Source organism: Leucoraja erinacea, chromosome 20, assembly GCF_028641065.1.
Source record: "Leucoraja erinacea ecotype New England chromosome 20, Leri_hhj_1, whole genome shotgun sequence".
NCBI classification, from domain to species: domain Eukaryota; kingdom Metazoa; phylum Chordata; class Chondrichthyes; order Rajiformes; family Rajidae; genus Leucoraja; species Leucoraja erinaceus.
In genome coordinates this window covers 35,561,125-35,584,881 of record NC_073396.1, presented here as the reverse complement: position 1 = coordinate 35,584,881, position 23,757 = coordinate 35,561,125, and the positions used below count along the sequence as shown (strand labels likewise).

The window sequence follows — 23,757 nt, the reverse complement described above, 5'->3', positions numbered from 1 at the left end:
CATAACATTAATAAGAGTTTTAAACATAAAGAACATTCCCCCCACAATGGTTCCCATTATGAGGGAAGGCACAATGTCTAGTCCAAGAACCCCAGTTCACCCATAGTCGGGCCTATTGAGGCCTCCACAGTTGCCTCTACGGAGGCCCGATGTTCCAGGCCGTTCTCGCCGGCTGCTCCAGCGTCGGGAGAGCCCTCTCAGCGGCTTGGGAACCCTGGAACGGCGGCTTCCGAAGCCAACAAGGCCGCGCCGGTTGGAGCTCCACCACTGGCGATCTCATCTAGAGATCCCAGGCTCCCGGTGTACAGTTCAGCGCCGCCGCCCGCAGCTGGTCGCTCCACAGTCCCGCAGCTCCGCGATGTTGTTCCGGCGGTCTCAGCTCATCGGAGCTCCAGCGCGGCGACCCGGGCAAGGCATCGCCCGCTCTGCGATAGCGCTCCAGCGCTGTGCCGCCGCCGAAGCCGAGTTTCTGGGCGGTCCCCGACAGGAAACGCCGCTCCAGGCCCGCTGGTAGGCTGTGAGGACGGGTCGAAGCTGCAGCCCGGAGAAAAGCTGCCTCTCCAACCAGGTAGGGACCCTGAAAGGTAGTTTCCCCCTTTCTCGTGGAGGAGACAACCAAAAGTGATTCCCCCCTTAACCCCCCCACACAAGACACACAGAGAGACATTAAAACACACATTTTGACAGACTAAAAAAAAACAAAAACGTAGAAATGACGAACACGCTGCTGGCAGGGCAGACAACTCGCAGCGCCACCTTCCCGACTAATTCCACAGTCTCCGGAACCAAGAGCCATAGTTTAATAATAAGGGGTAGGTGTTAAGTACTGGAGTCAGATACTTAAATAACCATCGAGAAACCATCAGGTAAAACCAATGTGCCTTTAATCATGGTTTCAGAGGGGGAAAGGAAGAGAGGGAGCTCACACTACCACCAGGGCTTTTATACTAAGCAAGCCTTTGTAACAAACCTTTGGTGGCTACCGGTATTACAATAGGTGTATGATATCTCTTAAAGGGGCATACACCACAATCCTCCCCCTTTAAAAAGTACACCATACCTACAACAGATCATATAATAGATGACAAAATTACATTATCACCTTATATTTTGCAAGCACAATATAATAACACCATCACCAATACGTGAGGGGAAAAAACCAAAAAACAAATACACACAGGAAACATCACTTAGTCAGTCCCGTATTCAATGTCAAAGTTCATCAATCAACCTCTGTGGCGGCCTTAATATTCTGGTTGAGCGTCTTAATCCAGATTCTTCAGGCGAACACCGCACTTCCGAGCTAGGGAACACCTGTTTGGTATTGCAACCACCTGGTCAGGAACCTGTACTGCTACTTTAGCTGGTGAAATATCCAACGAAGGCATCGGTACTTCTTTGGCAGCTAGAACAGGATAACAAGACATAGGCACAATAGGTTCCAATTCCTTATTCGACCATTGGCCCCCCATTGATACTGGCTGATTCGAAGCACTTAACCGAGGTTCCAGATGAGGAGCAATAGTAGACTGTACGATTTGATCCACATGACGGCGAATCTGGCCATTGGCCGTGTTGACTGCATACATTAGAGGTCCTTGTACCTCCGCAACAACTCCCGGCTGCCATTTCTGGTTTCTATAATCGCGGGCAAGTACAGCTTCACCAACCTGGAAACTCCTGGTAAGACGTTGAGGTGCACAATGGAACACTTTCTGTTCCACTTGTCTTCTAAGATCAGGACGAACTAAGTCCAATTTGGAACCCAACTGTCTGTTGAAAAACACCATCGCAGGTGATTGACCTGTTACAGCATGAACCGCATTTCTATAGTTGAACAAAAAATTGTCCAATTTATGTTGCATAGGCAGATCCTCATGTTTCATTGCTTTAAGCGCCTTCTTAAAGGTCTGTACAAAACGCTCCGCCAGTCCATTTGTTGCTGGATGATAAGGTGCCGACGTATAGTGTTTAATGCCATTAGTCTTCAGAAACCTCTTAAAGTCTTCAGATACAAATTGAGGCCCGTTATCCGAACATATTTGTTCAGGCAAACCATACCTTGCAAAAATTGTTCGTAACGTCGCAATCGTCTTCTGAGACGTAGTCGAGGACATCTTTATAACCTCTGGCCATTTCGAATGCGCATCTACTACCACCAGGAACATAGACTCTTGAAAGGGTCCTGCATAATCAATATGAACCCGTTTCCATGGACCAGACGGCCATTCCCATGGATGGATAGGGGCCAATGGAGGTGTCTTCTGCTCAAGCCGACAGCCAGAACAATTTTTGGCCAATTCCTCAATCTGGCCATCAATACCTGGCCACCATACATATGCACGAGCCAGACTTTTCATCTTAGTGCATCCTAGATGACCAACGTGTAGTTCCTCCAAGATTTGTTTCTGTAACTTTTGGGGGATCACCACTCTAGAACCACACATCACGGTACCCCTGCACGTAGACAATTGTTCTCTTCTTGCTGAATATTGAGGAAAACGAGAATCTCCTTCCGCTGGCCACCCTCGTACTGTTACATCATATACCCCTGAAAGAGTCCTATCATTCCTTGTCTCACGCTCTATACGTTTGTTATCCACTGGCAACACTTCACAAATGGACATATGAAACAATTCTGCCACATCAGTCATTGGTACATCACTTACAATCGGTAATGGCAATCTTGACAAACTATCTGCATTCCCATGCAACTTTGTGCCTCTATACTGGATGTCATAACGATGTGCACCCAAAAACAAGGCCCATCTCTGCAAGCGCTGTGCCGTCATCAAGGGCACCCCCTTTTTTGGATTAAATATCGAAACCAACGGCTGATGATCCGTAATCAATGTAAATTTCTGTCCATATAAGTAATGATTAAATTTTTTAACACCCCATACAAGGCTAAGAGCCTCCCTATCAATTTGGGCGTAATTCTTTTCAGCCGTGGACAATGACCTTGATGCAAATGCAATTGGTCGTTCATGACCCCCTGGAAACTGATGTGAAAGCACTGCACCTATACCATAAGGAGATGCCTGCTTAATTGGTATTGCTGGATCAAAATGTGCAAGCACCTTCCTTGATGTAACCAAAGCCTTACTATCAGCAAATGCCTTCACACATTCCAACGACCAATTCCATTTCACCCCTGATTTTAACAATCCATTTAATGGATACAGGATAGCAGATAAGTTTGGCAAAAATTTATGATAGTAATTTATCAGTCCCAGAAATGAGCGTAACTGTGACGCATTCACCGGAGCTGGCGCATTTACCACCGCAGCAATTTTGTCTGGTGATTTATGCAACCCATGTCTATCAATCAAATGTCCACACTACGCCAGTTGTTCCTTGAAGAAGTCACACTTGGCCTTGTTAGCCCTAAGGCCATAACGTTTTAACCTGCCCAACACCCGTTCCAAATTGGAGAGGTGTTCTTCCACCGTCCTACCTGTGATCAAAATATCATCCAAGTAACATTGGGTACCTGGAATACCTTGCAGCACCTGCTCCATGGCTCTCTGCCACATAGCCGGCGCCGAAGCTACCCCAAAAACCAACCTATTATACCTATACAAGCCTTTATGAGTATTAATCGTCAGGTAATGTCTGGAATCTTCCTCTACCTCCATCTGCAAATATGCTTGTGCCAGATCTATTTTAGAAAAATGTTGCCCTCCTGCCAATGAGGCAAAAATCTCATCAATCTTTGGCAATGGATATTGTACTACTTTTAACACTGGATTCACTGTAACTTTAAAATCACCACAAATACGTACTTTCTGTGCTAATCCCGGGCCATCCGGCAAAGCCTTTTTCATAACCGGCACTATAGGTGTAGCCCATTCACTCCAATCTATCCTTGAGAGCACTCCTTGTTGCTCTAAGTTATCTAATTCAGCTTCCACTGCTGGTCTAATTGCAAAAGGTACTGGTCGAGGTTTAAAAAACTTGGGGGCAGACCCCTCAGTAATTGATATACAGGTGCACAACCTTTTATCCGGTGTTCCAGAAACCGAAAAACTCCGAAAACCGGCCATTTTTTCCAGATGTCGTCTGCGCACCAAAGATCGCGTTTGGCGCCAAACTTGACCCAAAACGACCCACGGTCAACCCAGGTCTGTACTACTGTAGCGGCTGCCTCCTCCCTGGAGACCGGGAGACGCTTAAACATCTGTAAATCATTGCTTAAATGTTAGTCAGTTAGTTTGGAGGGCTTTTATGTGAAGGGGGGTGAAGGGGTAAACTTTAATTCTTAGTCCCCTACCTGGTCGGAGAGGCGGGGAGCGGTCAATGCCTTACCGGGTCGCCGTGCGGCAAGCTCCGGAACGCTGTGGCCGCCGACACACAACATCGCGGAGCGTCGCTGGATTTGGAGCCGCGGAGCTGGGGGCTCCGTCCGGCCGCGGGCGGCGCCGGTTGGAGCTCCAACCCCGGCAACTCTACCCCTGGCTGCGCGGCTCCAAATCCAGCGACGCTCCGCGATGTTGTGTGTCGGCGGCCACAGCGTTCCGGAGCTTGCTGCCCAGCGACCCGGTAAGGCATTGCCCGCTTCCCGCTAGTATCCCAGTGCTGCGACGCCGCCGACTCCCGACATTTGCGGAGCTGGGGCGTCAGGCCGCGGGCGGCGCTGGATTTGGAGCGCCTCGCAGCCAGGGGTAGAGTTGCCGGGGTCAGAGCTACAACCGGCGCCGCCCACAGCCCCAACGGCCACAGCGCTGCGGAGCTTACTGCACGGCGACCCGGTAAGGCATTGACCGCTCCCCGCCTCTCCGACCAGGTAGGGGACTAAGAATTAAAGTTTACCCCTTCACCCCCCTTCACATAAAAGCCCTCCAAACTAACTGACTAACATTTAAGCAATGATTTACAGATGTTTAAGCGTCTCCCGGTCTCCAGGGAGGAGGCAGCCGCTACAGTAGTACAGACCTGGGTTGACCGTGGGTCGTTTTGGGTCAAGTTTGGCGCCAAACGCGATCTTTGGTGCGCAGACGACATCTGGAAAAAATGGCCGGTTTTCGGAGCTTTTCGGTTTCTGGAACACCGGATAAAAGGTTGTGCACCTGTATATCAATTACTGAGGGGTCTGCCCCCAAGTTTTTTAAACCTCGACCAGTACCTTTTGCAATTAGACCAGCAGTGGAAGCTGAATTAGATAACTTAGAGCAACAAGGAGTGCTCTCAAGGATAGATTGGAGTGAATGGGCTACACCTATAGTGCCGGTTATGAAAAAGGCTTTGCCGGATGGCCCGGGATTAGCACAGAAAGTACGTATTTGTGGTGATTTTAAAGTTACAGTGAATCCAGTGTTAAAAGTAGTACAATATCCATTGCCAAAGATTGATGAGATTTTTGCCTCATTGGCAGGAGGGCAACATTTTTCTAAAATAGATCTGGCACAAGCATATTTGCAGATGGAGGTAGAGGAGGTATCCCAGCGCTGCGACGCCGCCGACTCCCGACATTCCCGGAGCTGGGACGTCCGACCGCGGGCGGCGCTGGATTTGGAGCGCCTCGCAGCCAGGGGTAGAGTTGCCGGGGTCGGAGCTACAAACCGGCGCCGCCCGCGGCCGGACGGAGCCCCCAGCTCCGCGAGGTTGGGAGTCGCCGACCAGGTAGGGGACTAAGAATTAAAGTTTCCCCCTTCACCCCGACTCCACCACCACCACATAAAATCCCTCCAAACTAACTGACTAACATTTATACAATGATTCTCCCGGTCACCGGGGAGGAGGCAGCAGCTCCAGACTTTTCAAGCCGCCCGCGCTACCTACCTAATCTACGCTAAAAATCTTCCATTCTGAAATCCGAAAATGTCCGAAATCCGACAAGTGTCTGGTCCCAAGGCTTTCGGATAAAAGGTTGTGCACCTGTAGTAGCTTTAATACCAACCAACTTGCCAAGTCCTGATTGAAACACCTCTGGAGCTGTTGCCAACACTTCAGCCAATTTACTTTTTGAGGGTCCTACTAACCCCCGTTCCCTATGCTTTATTTCAACCAATTTACTTTGCAAGGGCCCTGTTAACCCCAGCTCCCTGTGCTTTAATGAGTGAATAGTTGACCAATCAAATTTCAGTCTCCTAGCCCACTCTCTACCCAGTAATGGCCGTCCGCCTTCCCTCAGCACATGTATAAACAGATTCCTCACTGTCATACCATTGTACTTGGCTGATACCTCAATCCTTCCTTTTGGCCTAACCTTTTGACCCGTATAAGTTTTTAAAGCAATATTAGTCTTCTGCAACCGTTTATGTGAAAAATACCTATAATAATCCTTCTCATTTATCACCGTTAACGCTGAACCAGTATCCAATTCTAGTTTCAATGAAACTCCTGAAATGGTCAACATTACCCACATTGTATCCAGTTCTGTCGAATTCTGCACTGCTTTAATCTTTAAGCAACTTACTTCTCTTGCTTCTAAGTCTGAGTCACTACAACTGCTGCTTACACTACTTTCCCTAACTTCATGGACTAACTTGGCCTCAGCCCCCAATGTCCTTGCTCTATAGTGTTCACTTCCACCAGGCTTCTTTGACCTACAAGCCCGTACAATGTGACCCACTTTTCCACATCCATTACATATTTTATCTTTAAACCAGCAATCATTCTGATGGTGAGTGGTTTTTCCACACCGGACACATCTCTCAGCCTTTGGTAGTAATTTATGTGTTTCAAACTCTGGACTCTTCTGTTGTATGGCCGCCGCGCCCTCTTGGGCTTTCTCAAATGACATAGCCATTGTAAATGCTTTGGACAAATCTATATCACCCTCAGCTAACAGTTTTTGTAATAGAGTCTCACTTTTCAATCCACAAATAAATCTATCCCGTAATGCTTGATTTAAAAAATCATCAAATTTACAAAATACAGCTAATGTTCTTAGCTCTGCCAGAAATTGTGCCACAGTTTCTTCTAACTGCTGGTCCCTTTTATAAAATGCAAAACGCTCAGATAAGAACAATGGTGCTGGATTCAAGTGTTCCTTTAATTTATCAGATATCTGTTTAAATGTTGCATTTGCAGCTTTTGTAGGATGTAACAACCCCTTTGCTAATCCATAAGTCTTAGCACCCATATAATTCAATAAATTCACAGCTTTCTTATCCTCTGCTATGTCATTAACAGTACAGAATACATCAAATCTTTCCAAATATGTGTCCCAAGTCTCTAAGTTGCTCTCGAAGATTCCAAATTTTCCTTTTATTGCCATGTTGCTCATCAATTAGCTTCAATAAAATTTGTAAAACTTGTAAAATGGCACCCTTTCTCTTCCGTTTTTAGGCGTGCCAAAAATGGCGGTTCCCGCTTTTGCACCCTTCTCTTCCGGTTTTTAGGCGTGCCAAAAATGGCGGTTCCCGCCCTGTCTGCGCCCTTCTCTCGCAGCGTTTCTTTTTCCTGGACCCTCTAGGTCCGTTTCCAACCAGTCTCTTCAGCCTCCATCGGGTATACAGGCCTCTTTAACTGCTGAAACTGGAAAACCCCCACCGGCACACTATGCACTACCAACGGTATTCACCCCAACTACCAATGCGTTCCTGGGGCCCGCTCTCCGAGGTCACTTCTCCCCCTTGACTGCACTTTGCCCCTACACTCACAACTTTGGAGCTCCAGTCCAGCCTCAACCACACACTCGCCTCTACCAAGCTTCTTTGCCTTGGGAGGGTGCGGGGAGCGTTCTCCACTCGATCTTTCAGGATGTCGAGGTCGGTAAGACATCAGGGTTCTTTAATCTCGTCGCCACTGTTAAGTACTGGGGTCAGATACTTAATTAACCATCGAGAAACCATCAGGTAAAACCAACGTGCCTTTAATCATGGTTTCAGAGGGGGAAAGGAAGAGAGAGAGCTCACACTACCACCAGGGCTTTTATACTAAGCAAGCCCCCTTTGGTGGCTACCGGTAGTACAATAGGTGTATGATATCTCTTAAAGGGGCATACACCACAGTAGGTCATTTAAGACTGAGATGAGGACAAACCTTCTTCACCCAGAGAGTTGTGAATCTATGGAATTCTCTGCCAAAGAAAGCAATGGAGGCCAATTCATAGGATGGTTTCAAGAGAGACTGAGATTTAGCTCTTAGAGCTAAATAAATCAAGGGATATGGGGTCCAAGCCAGAACGGGGTACTGATTTTGGATGATCAGCCATGATCATATTGAATGGCGGTACTGGCTCGAAGGGCAGAATGGCCTACTCCTGCACCTATTTTCCAAGTTTCTATGTTTCAAACAACACTAGTATTTATTTCAAGAGGGCTTGTATACAAAAACTGGGATGTAATTTTGAAACTATAAGGCGCTGGTAAGGCCGCATTTGGAATATTGTGAGCAATTTTGGGCACCATATCTGAGGAGGGATGTGTCCAGAGGAGGTTTACAAGAATGACCCCAGGAACGAGTAAGTTAGCCTATAATGAGTGTTTGTGGGCTTTGGTTACAGTGGACAGACCTGCCAACCTTCACCCCCCCCCCCCAGGCAGCATTGCCTCCGGTCTACATCACTTCCCTGGCCACTTTCAACCGGGACCTACTGCAACCACCGTCGTCCACACAGCTTCCTCAGTCACTTCCAGGCTGTTCCTTCTGCCACCACCACTGCCCCTTCCCTGCACTCCAGCCACCTGCAGGCCGCGACCAGTGACCCTGCTCATCCTCACCTCTTCTCTGGCCACCTGCAGGCCGGAGCCGTCAACTCACCTGGATTCCTGACCAAATTCCAGACCAAAAATCTGACAAGGATCTCAACCCAAAACGTCACTGTCCATGTTTGCCATAGATGCTGCCTGACCTGCTGAGTTACTCCAGCACTTTCTGCCCTTTGTGTATTAACCAGAATCTGCAGCTGTTTGTGTCTATTATTTCTACAATGACCCGGTTATGTTGTTGATACTATAAGGCGCTGGTAAGGTCGCATTTGGAATATTGTGAGCAAATTTGGGCACTGTATCTGAGGAAGGATGTGCTGGGTACACAAAAATGCTGGAGAAACTCAGCGGGTGCAGCAGCATCTATTGAGCGAAGGAAATAGGCAACGTTTCGGGCCAAAACCCTTCTTCAGACTGATGTGCTGAAGATGGATGTGCTGACTCTGGAGAGAGTCCAGAGGAGGTTAACAAGAATGTACAATCGTCAATAACGGACACCATTCCCCCTTCCCCCCCCCCCCCTCCCTTTGGTCCATTTTAACGAGGGCTTTCTGTATAAAACCTTTTAGCTATGCCACAGGTAAGAGTATAGTGTGCAGTTTTTTTCCACAATAGGGAGAATGTGATTACACTGGAGAGAGTGCAGGAATTTCACCAGGATGTTGCTTGGGACGAAGCATTTCAGTTATCAGGAGAGACTAGACAGGTTGGATTTGTTTTCCTTGAAGTACAGGAAGCTGAGGGTGGCCTGATAGATGTTTGCCAAACTATGAGACATGTAGTAGGGAGTAGAAAACCTTTCTCCATTTCAGAGCTGTCTAAAACTTAAGGGATGGGTGTAGGATGAGCAATAGAAGATATAAGTTGGTTTTGAGGTGGGAATCTTCAACACATTACCGAAGAGGTGCTGGAAACTAATACAAATACTACAGTTAAGTGTTTAAATGAGAACTTGAGCTCTAGAGCACTTGAAGGTCACGTTGGGAAAATGAGCCAGTTTCTATGCTATCAACTCAATCATACCTTAACTATCAAATTAATAACTGCTAATAATTGTTATTAGCAGTTTTGATATCATGCCTGGATGTTCAAAGGTCTTTTATTGTCACGTGTACCAATGAGGTACAGTGATATGGGAATTACCATACAGTAGGTATGTTACAAAACCTACCTGAATCGCCATTGGGAATCTGCCCTCAGCCATGTCGGCGATTTTGGCGCTGTTTGGAGGGGGCGGGTTTAAAACGCGATTTTTACTAGGCTGTACTAATCGCAGATGTTCAGCCTAGTAAATCATTAACGAAAAATCGCTGCAAGACCCGGTCGCAAAAGGTATTATTAGTTTTATAGGCCTCGATAATATAGTTCTAATAGTTTTAAAATTACTGTTTAATTCCGCAATCTCTCGCAGCCCCAGGGTTTTATAAAGCAAACAATTAAAGGTATGTACCTTATTTTTACATTAAATGGGGCATATATATAACCCTATATATCAAATTATCTATAACGAATAGTTCATTTTGGGCTTTTTATATCCCGCAGTATTTTTCTCGGCATTTGAGGGCACTAATCCAGCGCGCTGTCAACATTCTAAACCAGCGCGCGTTCACATGAACCCACTAGAAAGCCGATTTAAATGGGCATTTATTTACAGCAATTGAACACTAAATTCCTTCCATTTGGCCTATAAATTAATGTAAATTAGATATAAAAATCATGTTATATTGTGAATTATTTGTGAATAATCTTTGGACACATAGGCTATTTAAAAATGTTAATCTTTCCTTAAGAAATGGGCGTTTGATTATCCAAGATCACAGCTTTTTTGTAATATCCATTGAAAATCAATAGGGAACAAGATGCTAATTTCAGAGTATGAAAATGGTCATAACTTTTTTAATACTTGAGATGTGAAAGTGAATTTGGTGTCAAATTAAACTTATTGTTATGCTTTATCTGATGGGATAAATTGCAGACTTGATTTTTTAAATCTCAAAATTTTGTAACATTGCTACATACAGCCATACTAAAAAAAGCAACAAGACATACAACTACACAAAAGTTAACATAAACATCCCCCCCGCATAAAACAAGCTAAATAACTGTAAAACATACATTTAACACAAACTATAAAACAACAAAAAAAGAAGGGACAGACAGACTGTTGGCGAGACAGCCATTGCTTAATGTTTAATGCAGTGAAAATAGCACTGGGGTTGCGGGAATTTAAGAGAAAATGTGGTTGATTTACATGGTGATTAGTAGCTCACATAAAAACAAACTATGATCATACTCGTGTGACTAAGCATTTTTCATTAATGGAAAAACAATAAACTAAAAATCTGCTGTCAGCTACTGAAAAGTTATCAGAGGCTGTTTCAGTTATAAGTTTTGTTTAATGATGGACACGTTCTACCTTTGATACTTATATTTAAGATCCCACAAATGTTTAACTTATCTGTTTAAAATTTAATTGCAGAAAGCAAGAAGAGTTAACAATAATGTAAAAAAATTCACAAAAGGGCCCAATTCAGCCACTAGAAATCCAATTTCAGGACTACAAGGATATTTTTTCTCACTGGTAGGCCAACCTCAATGAAAGGAAAGCTGTGATTATGATAAATATTTTACATTTAATTAATGATAGGAAAGCAGTGTAATCTAAAGATGCGACATTTTAATTAATTTGGTAGTCTCTTCATTTCATTTACATTGACAATGCAGTAATTATGGAAGCATGAATTTCCCATTAGAACATTTATAGATACATATAAATTAATAGTTATGATCTGCAACAAGATGAAAACTCTGACCAGTTTAAATCTTGATAGCCTGGGTTTTGAGGTAGCAATAAAGGCAAAGTATTTCCATTCAACAACAATACTACATTAAAGTCCCAGCAGATTTGAGATTTACACGTGAATAGTTTATTGCAGAAATCTCAAAGATGCGATTGGTGCTTCAGTATTTTTGTCTAATCAAAAATAAATCACTTGAACAGATGTAGAATTCATGAATTCAAAAAGTAATCTTAATTCTAAGCACACCAAAAATCTAATGATAAGTAAACACTCTGGTCCTATCCAGCTAAATTTATCTATGCAGATTGTAAATAACTTTCAAAACATAAGGTCATTTGAAAAATAAATTAAACATATTTCTGAACAATTTGAATTATTTTTAGTGGTTTTATCTAAATCACAAGTCTGTGTTTCGATCTTTATTTCTTGGCACACCAAGCAAAAACTAAACTTAATGTGATTTTAGCTTCTTGATCTGCTGCTTGTGGGAAATCTTTAATATGGATGGTTGCTCGACCAAATTGATGACACCCCCTGCTGTTAGAACGTGATGGTGAGAGGGGTGTTGTGGGAGGTGTGGTGTACGGGGTGTGAGAGGGGGGGTGGGGGTGGGGGGGTGAGAGGGGTGGTGTGGAGGGTGAGAGGGTGGATGGGTGGGGGTGAGGTGGGGGTGTGAGAGGGTGTGTGGGGGGTGTGGGAGGGGGTGGTAGGAGAGGGGTGGTATGGGAGGGGGGGCGGGGGGGAGAGTGAGAGGGGTGGGGGGTTGAGGTGGGGGGAGAGGGGGGTGGTGTGCGGGGTTTGGGAGAGGGGCGGTGTGGGAGGGGTGAGGTGGGGGGTGGGGGGGGGGGAGTGGGGTGGGGTCCAAAAGAGGGGTGGGGTGTGAGAAGGGTGGGGGTAGTGTGTGGGGTGTATGAGAGATGGGGGGGTCTCCTTGAGCTGATGCCTGATAGCATTTGACACTGAAAGGGACAGTTCTTGCACATCTTTTGATGAGAAGCTTCCTTCAGTTCCCTGCATCAAATTTTATTGGATGGCATATTAGAAATTCTGATCATTTGTAATAACATATCTACAAGAACATTTCTTATAATTACAAAATTAATTCTAAATTCTAATTCACCAAAGTGAACCAATAAATACATGTACATTAATTATTAAAGCAGCAATTAAAACAGTCAATTCAGACCAGTGAAATGATCAATGATTAAAAACCGTTCATTGTTCAATAGGTTTCATTCTCTAGAATACAAATAGCAACAATGGCAGGAAATATAGTGTACATTGGCAGAACAGTGAAATTCTTCTTCTTAAAGAACTGTAACAATAGCAAATCGATGTTATTTGATTGTCGCCATTCAGACTTGTGCTGTATTCCTTTTGATGCTCGTAATGGATTCTGTAAATATATAAATCGGAATCAGTTATCCTGGTTTTACAGATTCTTGTAACAAAGAAATACATCAAGAGTAACGACATACCATTAGCACTATCGTCACCATTAGTGGTATCAAAACATCATGACTGACTGAGCTAGCCGAGTATTGAAGGGATCACCAAATGTGCAGTATGTGGTAGGTGAAACAGCAAATGGGGGAAATAAACTATTTGTTCTTCTCATAAGCAATCTAATTTCAGACAGCTTGTCCATGATATTATTTCAAGCACTGGCCACCACCATTGGGGGGCAGATACCATGGCATGGACAAACTGAATTGCGTGAGGCCACAATGTACAAGGGATTTAGAACAGATTTACCAACTCAATGCTGGACATCTGAGGTTCCAAAGGCTGCCGGCAACAGCTAAATTAGATTCCATTATTTTCTGTAACCTCGGGGCTCAACATATTTCACCCTCCATCATAATCATTAAACCAGTCATTAAGGAGAAGGCATGAGCAGAACTGCATCAGAATAAATGCCAAACTGGTGATGATACCGTACTATAAATACTAAACAGCAGTAACATTGTGCCACAGGGAAGAGATCACACTAAGGACATTATATTCAATGAATATTCCTATTTTCAATGTAGGCTAAGCACAGTAAGTGGGTACGAAAGACAAAGCTGAAGTCTATGCAGCCAACCTCATTCCGTGCCATAGGGCCATACAGTGAGGAAACAGGCCCTTCGGCCCAAATTGCTCACACCGTCCAACATGTTCCAGCTAGACTAGTCCCACCAGGCCCATATCCCTTTAAACCTGTCCTAACCCTGTACCTGTCTAAATGTTTCTTAAATGCTATGATAGTAACTGCCCTAACTACCTCCTCCAACAGCTTGTTCCATACACCCACCAGCCTCGAAGGGCCGAATGGCCTACTCCTGCACCTATTTTCTATGTTTCTATGTTCTATGTAACCTTTGTGTGAAAAAATGACCCCTCGAGTTCCTTGAGTCTTTCCCTCCCTCACCTTAAACCTATGTCCTTTTGTTCTTGATTCCCCTACTCTGGGCAAGAGACTGTGTGTGTCTACCTGATGTATTCCTCTCATGATTTTGACACCTCTATAAAATCACCCCTCACCCTCCTGCGCTCCAAGGAAAAGAGTCCTAGGCTGCTCAGCATCTCCCTGTAGATCAGGCCCTGTAGTCCTGGCAACGTCCTTGTAAATCTTCTCTGCTCCCGTTCCAGCTTGGCAACATCTTTCCTATAACATGGTGCCCAGAACCAAACACAATACTCTAAATGTGGCCTCACCAATGTATTATATGACTGCAGTATTCTCCAAACTCTATACTCAGCACTCTGAATGATGAAGGTCAATGTGCCGTTGTGACTACCCTATCTACCTGTGGTGCCACTTTCGCATGGTGTCAAGCTCATCATCCATTTTTGGTCCCATCATGAGGTGCTCACTATCACAGAATAATCTCCAGCCAATCTGATTCACTGCACGTGATCAGTAAATGGCTGAGTACACAAGATACTTAAAAACCAAACCCTGGGTCACTATGCACGGTGTCAGCATATGAAATCTCCAAAGGCATTACAGTATTCCACTAAACTATCTTCAACAGCTCCTCCCAAGGTCACGAGCTGCAGATACATAAAGTCACCATCTCAAAGTTCTCCTCCAAGTCAAACCCCTGCCTAATTTGTAAATATATTACCGCTGATTCATCTAAGGACAAGGAAAAGGGAGGAGGAGCCCGAAGGCTGGGGGATGGGAGGAGACAGCAGGGGGACTGAGGAAGGGGAGGAGATAGCAAGGACTAACAAAATTGGGAGAATTTCCATCTGTATCCTTTGACAACCTTCTTCAATGTCTGCAACTCCACCAATGTTTTACGCTAGCTTACTAACCAACCCATTTACATTTTCGACAAAGTAATTCATACATATCACAAACAACCAAGATTCCCAGCACTGATCTCTCCAGTGGTCTTAAACATTTCACCTTATGGATTAATTCACCTTAAATCACGAATCATTTGAATTTGTCGTTAAAATTAAATGTTGAGTTTACTTGAGTACTATACTGTAGATCAGTCTCAGAGACGGGGTAAAATCCACAGGATTCTGAGGATGCTGAATCGTCTGGGCTGATCTCAGTAGGTTGTCCATTGTGATACAGCAATCTTGGTATCTAGATAAAAATCCAGCCATGATTTTGACTATGACCACAAGCACAGACATCTGCCCTGGACGTGACCAGCTCAGTTGTGATCATGGCCTTGGAAACTATTGTGTTCCTTGAGCTCAGAAATACGAGAATAACAACTGCTAGGAGCAATCATTTGTCAGAATACTTACTCTCAAAACCCGTTTATTTCTGATGTGAGGCTCACTGGACTATAATTTCTTGTATTATTTATATTTCACTTGAACCAACAAACAAACACACCATTGTGTGATATTAACAGTAATCTGTCTGTCAGTCCATCCCCTCAGAGATGCTACCTAGCCCAATGAGTTCCTCCAGCACTTCCTCCAAAGTTTTATTAATTTCAGTTTGAAATACATCCTCACAGGATACACAATAAAGTGCAATATGAATTGTCTCCCACACTAGCATATTCTGACAGTCATTTTTCCCACTTTATTATATTTATTTCCACTATATTATCTCCTTCCATACTTTTCCTGAATAAAATTAGTTCAGTTATTAACATTGCCAACTAGATGAAAATTTTAAAAACATAGAAAATAGGTGCAGGAGGAGGCCATTCAGCCCTTCGAGCCAACACCGCCATTCATTGTGATCATGGATGATCGTCCCCAATCACAAACCCGTGCCTGCCTTCTCCTTGATTCCACTAGCCCCTAGAGCTCTATCTAACTCTCTCTTGAATCCATCGTGATTTGGCCTCCACTGCCCTCTGTGGCAGGGAATTCCACAAATTCACAACTCTCTGGGTGAAAACGTTTTTTCTCACTTCAGTCTTAAATGGCCTCCCCTTTATTCTAAGACTGTGGCCCCTGGTTCTGGACTCGCCCAACATTGGGAACATCTTTCCTGCATCTAGCTTGTCCAGTCCTTTTATAATTTTATATGTTTCTATAAAAATCCTCCTCATCCTTCTAAACTCCAGTGAATACAAGCCTAGTCTTTTTAATCTTTCCTCATATGACAGTCCCGCCATCCCAGGGGTCAATCTTGTGAACCTACACTGCGCTGCCTCAATCATAAGGATGTCCTTCCTCGGATTAGGAGACCAAAATGTACTCAATACTCCAGATGCGGCCTTACCAGAGCCCTATACAACTGCAGAAGAACCTCTCTACTTCTATACTGAAATCCTCTTGTTATGAACTTACTGGACATTGGCTTCTTTGAGGATCTTTGCAGCCATTATCTAGATATATGCTCCAATCTAATACCATAAGAGATACTGTGTTGTCAAGGATTGGAGTTTACTAAAATGTGAAACATTCCGTAACACCTTCAATGAATGAACACCAGATGATGCAAAAAAAGCTATTTATTAAGTTTATGCTCATTAATCCCTGGTATGGTGGAGGCAGTTGGTGGAGGCAGTTGCTAGAGGCCCTCCTACAGTAGCAGCATAGACAATAGACAATAGGTGCAAGAGTAGGCCATTCGGCCCTTCGAACCAGCACTGCCATTCACTGTGATCATGGCTGATCATCCACACTCAGTACCCCATTCCTGTCTTTTCCCCATATCCCTTGACTCCGCTATCTTTATGAGCTCTATCCAACTCTCTCTTGAAAGCACACAGAGAATTGGTCTCCACTGCCTTCTGAGGCGAGAATTCCAGATTCACAATCCTCTGTGTGAAAAAGTTTTTCCTCATCTCCGTTCTAAATGGCTTACCCCTTATTCTTACTCTGGACTACCACAACATCAGGAACGTGTTTCCTGCGTCTAGCGTGTCCAAACCTTTATCAATCTTATACGTCTCAATAAGATATCCTCTCATCCTGCCAAACTCCGGAGTATACAAGCCCAGCTGCTCCATTCTATCAACATATGACAGTCCCGCCATCCTGGGAATTAACCTTGTGAACCAACTCCCTCAATAGCAAGAATGTCCTTCTTCAAATTAGGGGACCAAAACTGCACACAATACTCCAGATGTGGTCTCACTAAGGCCCTGTACAACTGCAGAAGGACCTCTTTGCTCCTATACTCAACTCCTCTTTTTATGAAGGCCAAGATGCCATTCGCTTTCTTCACTGCCTGCTGTACCTGCATGCTTATGTAATTTCAGTGACTGATGAACAAGGACCCCCGGGTCTCATTGTACTTCCCCTTTTCCCAACTTGACACCATTCCGATAATAATCTGCCTTCCTGGTTTTGCCACCAAATTGGATAACCTCACATTTATCCACATTAAACTGCAACTGCCATGCATCTGCCCACTCACCCAACCTGTCCAAGTCACCCTGCATCCTCATAACATCCTCCTCTCAGTTTACACTGACACCCAGCTTTGTGTCATGTGAAAATTTGCTAATGTCACTTTTAATCCCTTCATCTAAATCATTAATTTATATTGTAAATAGCTGCGGTCCCAGCACCGAGCCTTGTGGTACCCCACTAGTAACTGCCTGCCATTCTGAAATCAACAGTGAGAGAGTTGCGGTGAAGGGAACTGGCGCATCATTCTGGACCAGACCGACCCCACATCAATGATCCAGTATCGCCAGGACACCAAACCTTAAAGTGACAAAATAAGAAATTAGATATCTCCTTTTGGCTAAAGTCAGACTTTTCGGAGATTGTTGTACAACAGTACTGGATCATGGCAACTCTTTGCTTGGTGTCACAGAAGAATGTCTACAGTACTTACAATTGTTGCACACTTTTATATGATAATAATAATAAACTGGGCAGTGGGCAGGTGCTATAGACCTGCACGGGAAGGTAGACGCTCCCGCCCCCACGAGTCTCGGGCAGATGGGGCTCATCAGCCTGGGAAGGCAGTCCATCTAGGAGAGGGAAAACTCTGATTTAAAACCTCCACTGCCTTGTGGCCATTATCCAGTCATGGAAAAGGCTCCAGGAGTAAACCTCAAGAAAATCTGGAGTCGGAGCCCCTAAGGCAGTTCGTCGTTGTCTACAACCTCGCTGTGGCAGCTCCTGCGATGGCGCTGGTGCCAAACTGTAACGGCCCTGCTGTTCCCTTGGATCGATTAGCGACATGGAGAGGGGGGGACGTGCTGCATGGGCTACAGCCTGTCCTCCATATGACATCGCCCAGGCTTGCATCCGACCAGGATGGCATCACCCATGGTCAGTCATGACTGAGGGGGGCCTATTATAATAAACTAAACTAATTCAGTCACCAAGGTAATAATGTACAACGACTACATGCGAGGGCTTGGTGCATTGACCAAGTGAGTCAAGTTGTATGGCCTAAAGATGCTGAGCAATTGGGTTCATGACTGCATCAAGCCACCCAGTAACTCTGGCCGATTGCTGGCCATTGGCAGCAGCTGTTCCTTGTGTTGACCACATTACATCACCTGTGGCGCCCCACCATTGAGTTTATTACCACAGAGAAATCTCCGAGTTGGGGGAGCAATGCATCCAAAATAAAGAGAAGGAAAGTCAGCCACTTCTGTCACATCTAGCGGGAGGTGATGACAGAGAATGTACAATCAGTCAGCAGCTAGAAGTTCAGAAATCACTGCCACCCTGTTTAAATCTACCCTGTCATCCTGCTTAAATCTACCCTGACACCCTGTTTAAATCTACCCTGCCACCCTGATTAAATCTACCCTGCCATCCTGCTTAAATCTACCCTGCCACCCTGCTTAAATTTACCCTGCCACCCTGCTTAAATCTACTCCACTGAGCATTTATTACCCTGCTGAGGCTCATTTGAGAAAGTAGCTTCTATTTGAATCACTTCTGCTTTCATAATGACACTGCTCCTGAGATTTCTAGTTGCCATTTAGGCAAAATATTGACAACCAAATTTTAGTTCTAAGACAGAAACTGGACTCATGAGCATAACTCCAAAACTTTCCACTTTGAATAACTGTCTCCTTAATTATTCCTCGTCTCTTACGAGTTCATTGTAAGACCTGAAGAAGGGTCTCAACCCAAAACGTCAGCCATCCCTTCTCTCCAGAGATGCTGCCAGTCCGCTGAGTTACTCCAGCATGTTGTGTCCATCTTCGATTTAACCCATCATCTGCAGTTCCTTCCTGCAAATCTTTCTACATATATGGTGCTGATGGTGATAATATTGAACGAATCATCCCAATGAGAGAATGTGATCATTATTGTGATGTTATTCCCTTTATCGTGTATCTGTACACTGTGAACGGCTCGATTTTAATCATGTATTGTTTTCCACTGACTGGTTAGACACAACAAAACCTTTTCACTGTACCTCGGTACACATGACGATAAACTAAACTCAAACTCATTGTGCCCCCCTCCCCCCCCTGTAATTCCACTTTCAATGTTGGTGTAACAATTATATTTGATCAGAGACAGCACACAATATTGTATGTGCAAACATATGCGCAGACATATTTTGTTGGTTTACATGTTTGATCAATGGTGTTTTATCATTAATGTTTTATTATCATTAATATTTAGAGTTTTCTGAGATTCGTAACTGTCACTATGTCATGTTGTTACTTGTGGGCGGAGCACCAAGGCAAATTCCTGTATGTGAATACTTGGCCAATAAACTTACTTACTTACTTACTTAATACCATCGAACCATCCCACAATTGTCACAAAAACATTGCCACATTTAAACTTATTTTTATTTTATCTGCAATGCTACACATATTTCATGACTGGTGTTATAGCAATATTGAGTGGACAACCTATAATATATTAATACTGTATGCATAATTTGTATTACTATTTAAAGCAAACATTTGAATTAATTTGAGTCAAAATGGAATAAGGTTGATGGCCTGTACAGTATTAAAATCCTTCACAAGTAAAATAAACTGCAAAATATATAATGACCCTAAACTTCATCTATGTTCTCCAGAGATGCTGCCTGACCCGCTGAGTTACTCCAGCACTGTGAATGGGCTTTTTTTTTTGTAAAGTAGCATCTGTAGTTCCTTGTATCTATCTACATTGGCAAAATATATCATTTGTGTTACTAATATGTGCTGTGTAACGGTGTGAATGCATGCAGCAGAAGGCGAGACACGTCCTTAGGGCGAATTAGCATTTTTTATTGGATAACATGGATGTCCAAGGGCAGCAAGGGACGGCTGCTGGCTGCCACACTGGCCAGAGGCAGTCACTCTCAATTATGATGTCACCAACAAAGGTGGTGATATTCAGAGAAAGGGGAAAGTCAGTCTGATGGGGCAAAACCCTCACCTGTGGGAAAATTTCACAACAAACCATCTCTCTTTGTATGCCTCTTTGCCACCTTCCCTTCATCCAACATTTCATTGATCACCTTCTGCTTTAATCAGTCGTTTCTACACCTTACCCTTCCATATCTCTAAAGTCCCTCTCTCCTGACTCTCAGTCTGAAGAAGGATCTCGAGAGATGCTGCCTTGCCCCCACTGAGTTACTCCAGCATTTTGTGTCTATCTTCTGTGTAAACGGGCACCTGCAGTTCCTTCCTACACATCCCTCTCTAAAACCTTTCAACGACTCGAAAGTCTTTCAGCGCCGTGCCCGCCTGCAGCGTGGGTTCATTGGTAAAGCGAAATTGGACAAAGTCCCCACCCAGCCAGCCATACACCGCTCTGTAAACAGTTCCTGGTTCTCACTAATCGATGTCCCAACGATGACAGGAACGGTTAATTATTAACCTCGGGGCCAAAGCTCCTTGCAAAGATAACTCCCCAAATAAAAATCTTTATTTAGCGAACGTGGTTAAATGAGCAGGTGTTACCTGACTAGATGGTTATGTTTCTTGCGCCGCTTGCTTTGTCCAGCGCGCTGAAGTTCACCTCGGTGCTGAGAGAAGCGGAGAGGGTCTGCAGAGGAGTGTCCGCTGGAGGGAAAGTGCTTAAACTCGCCTTCGTCCTTGTGCTCATCGAGCTGGCAGTTTCAATTGTCCGGCTGCCGACCAACCTATTGCCCGACTTGTTCCTGAAACTTCGCGAGAAGCTCCTGGAGAAACTTCTGAGGAAGCCGCTCAGTTTGGCCTCCTTCTTGAGCCCCACGTCGTCCTCCAGCTCGTCGAGCGGCACCTCGATGTTGCCCGTGTACCAGAAGATCCACCATACCAGGCTGAGGAAGATGACGATGGAGCCGGCGTAGATCAGGAAGTCGTAGAAGAACACGTTGACGAACACCCCGATCAGCAGCACCGTCAACCCCACCGCGTCGAAGGCGACCGCCAGCCAGAAGGCACAGGCGCAGCGGCCCAAGCCGGCCTGCAGGAAGACCATGTCGGCAGCAGCAGTAGCAGCAGCGCCCTGCACCTGCCCGCCTGCCCTCCCCGCAACAGGTAACCATGGGGTAAAGGTCGCAGCCAAACACAAGCTCCCATTCACCTGGGCGCAGCACCTGGCCGCACGTCACATGTGGGGCGGAGCAGCGGCGCTGGCTGGCTGCCATCATTGGCGTTTTACAAGTTGTACACGCTCACCTTATAATGCACTCGAGCAGATGGAGCGCTCGAATGCGGACCAACCCAACAAGGGGTCTGAAGATTTTTTTTTTTTACCATAACACCTTCCCCGCCACCTTTATTTTCTCAAACATATCAAATTATTATCCACAGTTTAAGAATAAGCCAGTAAGCCATTGAGAAAAGAGACGAGGAAACACTTTTTCTCACAGAGAGTTGTGAGTCTGTGGAATTCTCTGCCCCAGAGGGCGGTGGAGGCTGGTTCTCTGAATGCTTTCAAGAGAGAGCTTGATATGGCTCTTAAAAACAGCGGTCATGGGATATGAAGAGAAGGCAGGAACCTGATTGGGATGATCAGCCATGGTCACATTGAATGGCGGTGCAGGCTCGAAGGGCCGAATTGCCTACTCCTGCACCTATTGCCCGTTGTCTATTGTCTATTAATGTTGTGTTAGAAGTTAAATTTAGGGGGTTCATTAATTCTTCATCTCGCTCATTCTCTCTACGCTTGAAAGAACATCTAAATATCTGGGTGTAGGAAGGAACTGCAGATACCGGTTTACATTGAAGATGGACACAAAATGCTGGAGTAACTCAGCGGGGCAGGCAGCATATCTGAGAGGGGATGAAAGAATGGGTGACGTTTCGGGTCGAGACCCTTCTTCAGTGTCTATGTGCTTTAGTTTCAGGAGATGAGGAATGTATTGGTTTATCTGGGCAGAAGAGTCACACCAGTTATAGGGGATATAACCGTAAGATCGAAACTCAGGCGAATAACTGCACTATGCAGATCGAAAGAAGCACGTCAGGTATCAAAGCTGCAGGCAGGGTCTGCAGATGCTGATTTAAACCGAAATTAGACACAAAAAGCTGGAGTAACTCAGCGGGTCAGGTGGTATCTATGGAGAGAAGGTATAGGTAGCGCCACGGAGTTACTCCAGCTTTTTGAATCTGTCTCAGGTATAAAAGCTGACGGGCTGCTTTGTGTGTTTTTAATGTTGTATTTTCATAATGGAATAGACAGCTGACTCTCACTGCTCCTTCGCACCGACAAGTACAAAGTGGTCGTTGAAGCGTGAGAAGAGCAAACACATCAGGTTCGCGCCTGAAATAACCCCCAGGTCGCTGCCAAGTGCATTAAAAACTGTCCACGACGGGAAACTATTTACTTTCAAAGGTAGACAAAAGTGTTGGAGAAACTCAGCGGGTGAGGCAGCATCTATGGAGCGAAGAAAGTATGCGGGTCAAGTTTCGGGTCAAGACCCTTCTTCAGACTTGAAACATTTACTTTCAAAGGTTCGTTCCCAAACCACGCAGCACATAATGTATTATGAAGTTTTAAGGGTTCATGCCTGAATTTTCTGTCAGGATTCCCCTTGCCTCAAAGTGCACTTTGTTAATCGAGTCATGCCTCACTATTGTGGAGGAAAGAACAGCACATGCTGGTTTACACCGAAGATAGACAATAAATGCTGGAGTATCTCGGCGGGGCAGGCAGCATCTCTGGAGTCTGAAATAGGGTCTTGCCCCGAAACGTCACCAATTCCTTCTCTCCGGAGATGCTGCCTGGCCCGCTGAGTTACTCCAGCTTTTTGTGTCTATCTTCCACGAAAAAAATGATATTCCCTTCGAAACAACCGTAGGCGTGTCACAGAATGGTCCCACTGTGAACTGTATGTGTAGCTGCAGGCGACTCTAACACTATCCAGACTGCTCTATGGAGATCTGTATCAAAAACTATGTTGTTTCAATATTACCAGGATGCTAAGTGTGATGTGGAAAACAATCTACTTAGTGGATGAGCTCACTAACAGACAGCGTCAGAATCAGGTATTCTAACCTTATAGCATTTCACCTGCAATGACAGGCCTCAGGCATTCAAACTACTGCAGCCCTGGGCGAAGGCTTCAAGTACTCTACACTTTTTAAAGTACTGGAAGGGCATTGGCATTCAGTGTTTTGTGCGGAAAATGGTAAAACATCCAATAACTGACATTTGTTAATCGAGTAATGCCTCACTATTGTGGAGGAAAGAACAACACACTCCAATTGTAGTCATAGACTCATAGAGTCCTAGAATGATACAGTGTGGAAACAGGCCCTTCGACCCAACTCGCCCACACTGACCAACATGTTACAACTACATTAGTCCCACGTGCCTGCGTTTGGTCCATTTCCCTCCAAATCGGTCCTATCCATGTACCTGTCTGTTTCTTAAATGTTGGGATCATTCCTGTTTCAACTACCTCCTCTGGCAGCTTGTTCCATACAACTGTACCCTTTCCAGTTTGACAAAATCTTTCCTATAAC

General features: G+C 44.8%; 1 protein-coding gene across 1 annotated transcript; it reads right to left on the bottom strand.

The window, feature by feature from the left end:
* Positions 1-12,303: 12,303 nt before the first annotated feature.
* On the bottom strand, positions 12,304-22,015 carry si:dkeyp-72e1.6 (transmembrane protein 238-like). The gene is made up of 2 exons (XM_055651855.1): positions 20,764-22,015; positions 12,304-12,854 (listed from the first exon to the last, which is right to left on the bottom strand). The coding sequence occupies exon 1, from the start codon at positions 21,263-21,265 to the stop codon at positions 20,768-20,770; it is 498 nt and encodes a 165-aa protein (XP_055507830.1). The 5' UTR covers positions 21,266-22,015; the 3' UTR covers positions 12,304-12,854; positions 20,764-20,767.
* Between the last annotated feature and the right edge of the window lie 1,742 nt (positions 22,016-23,757).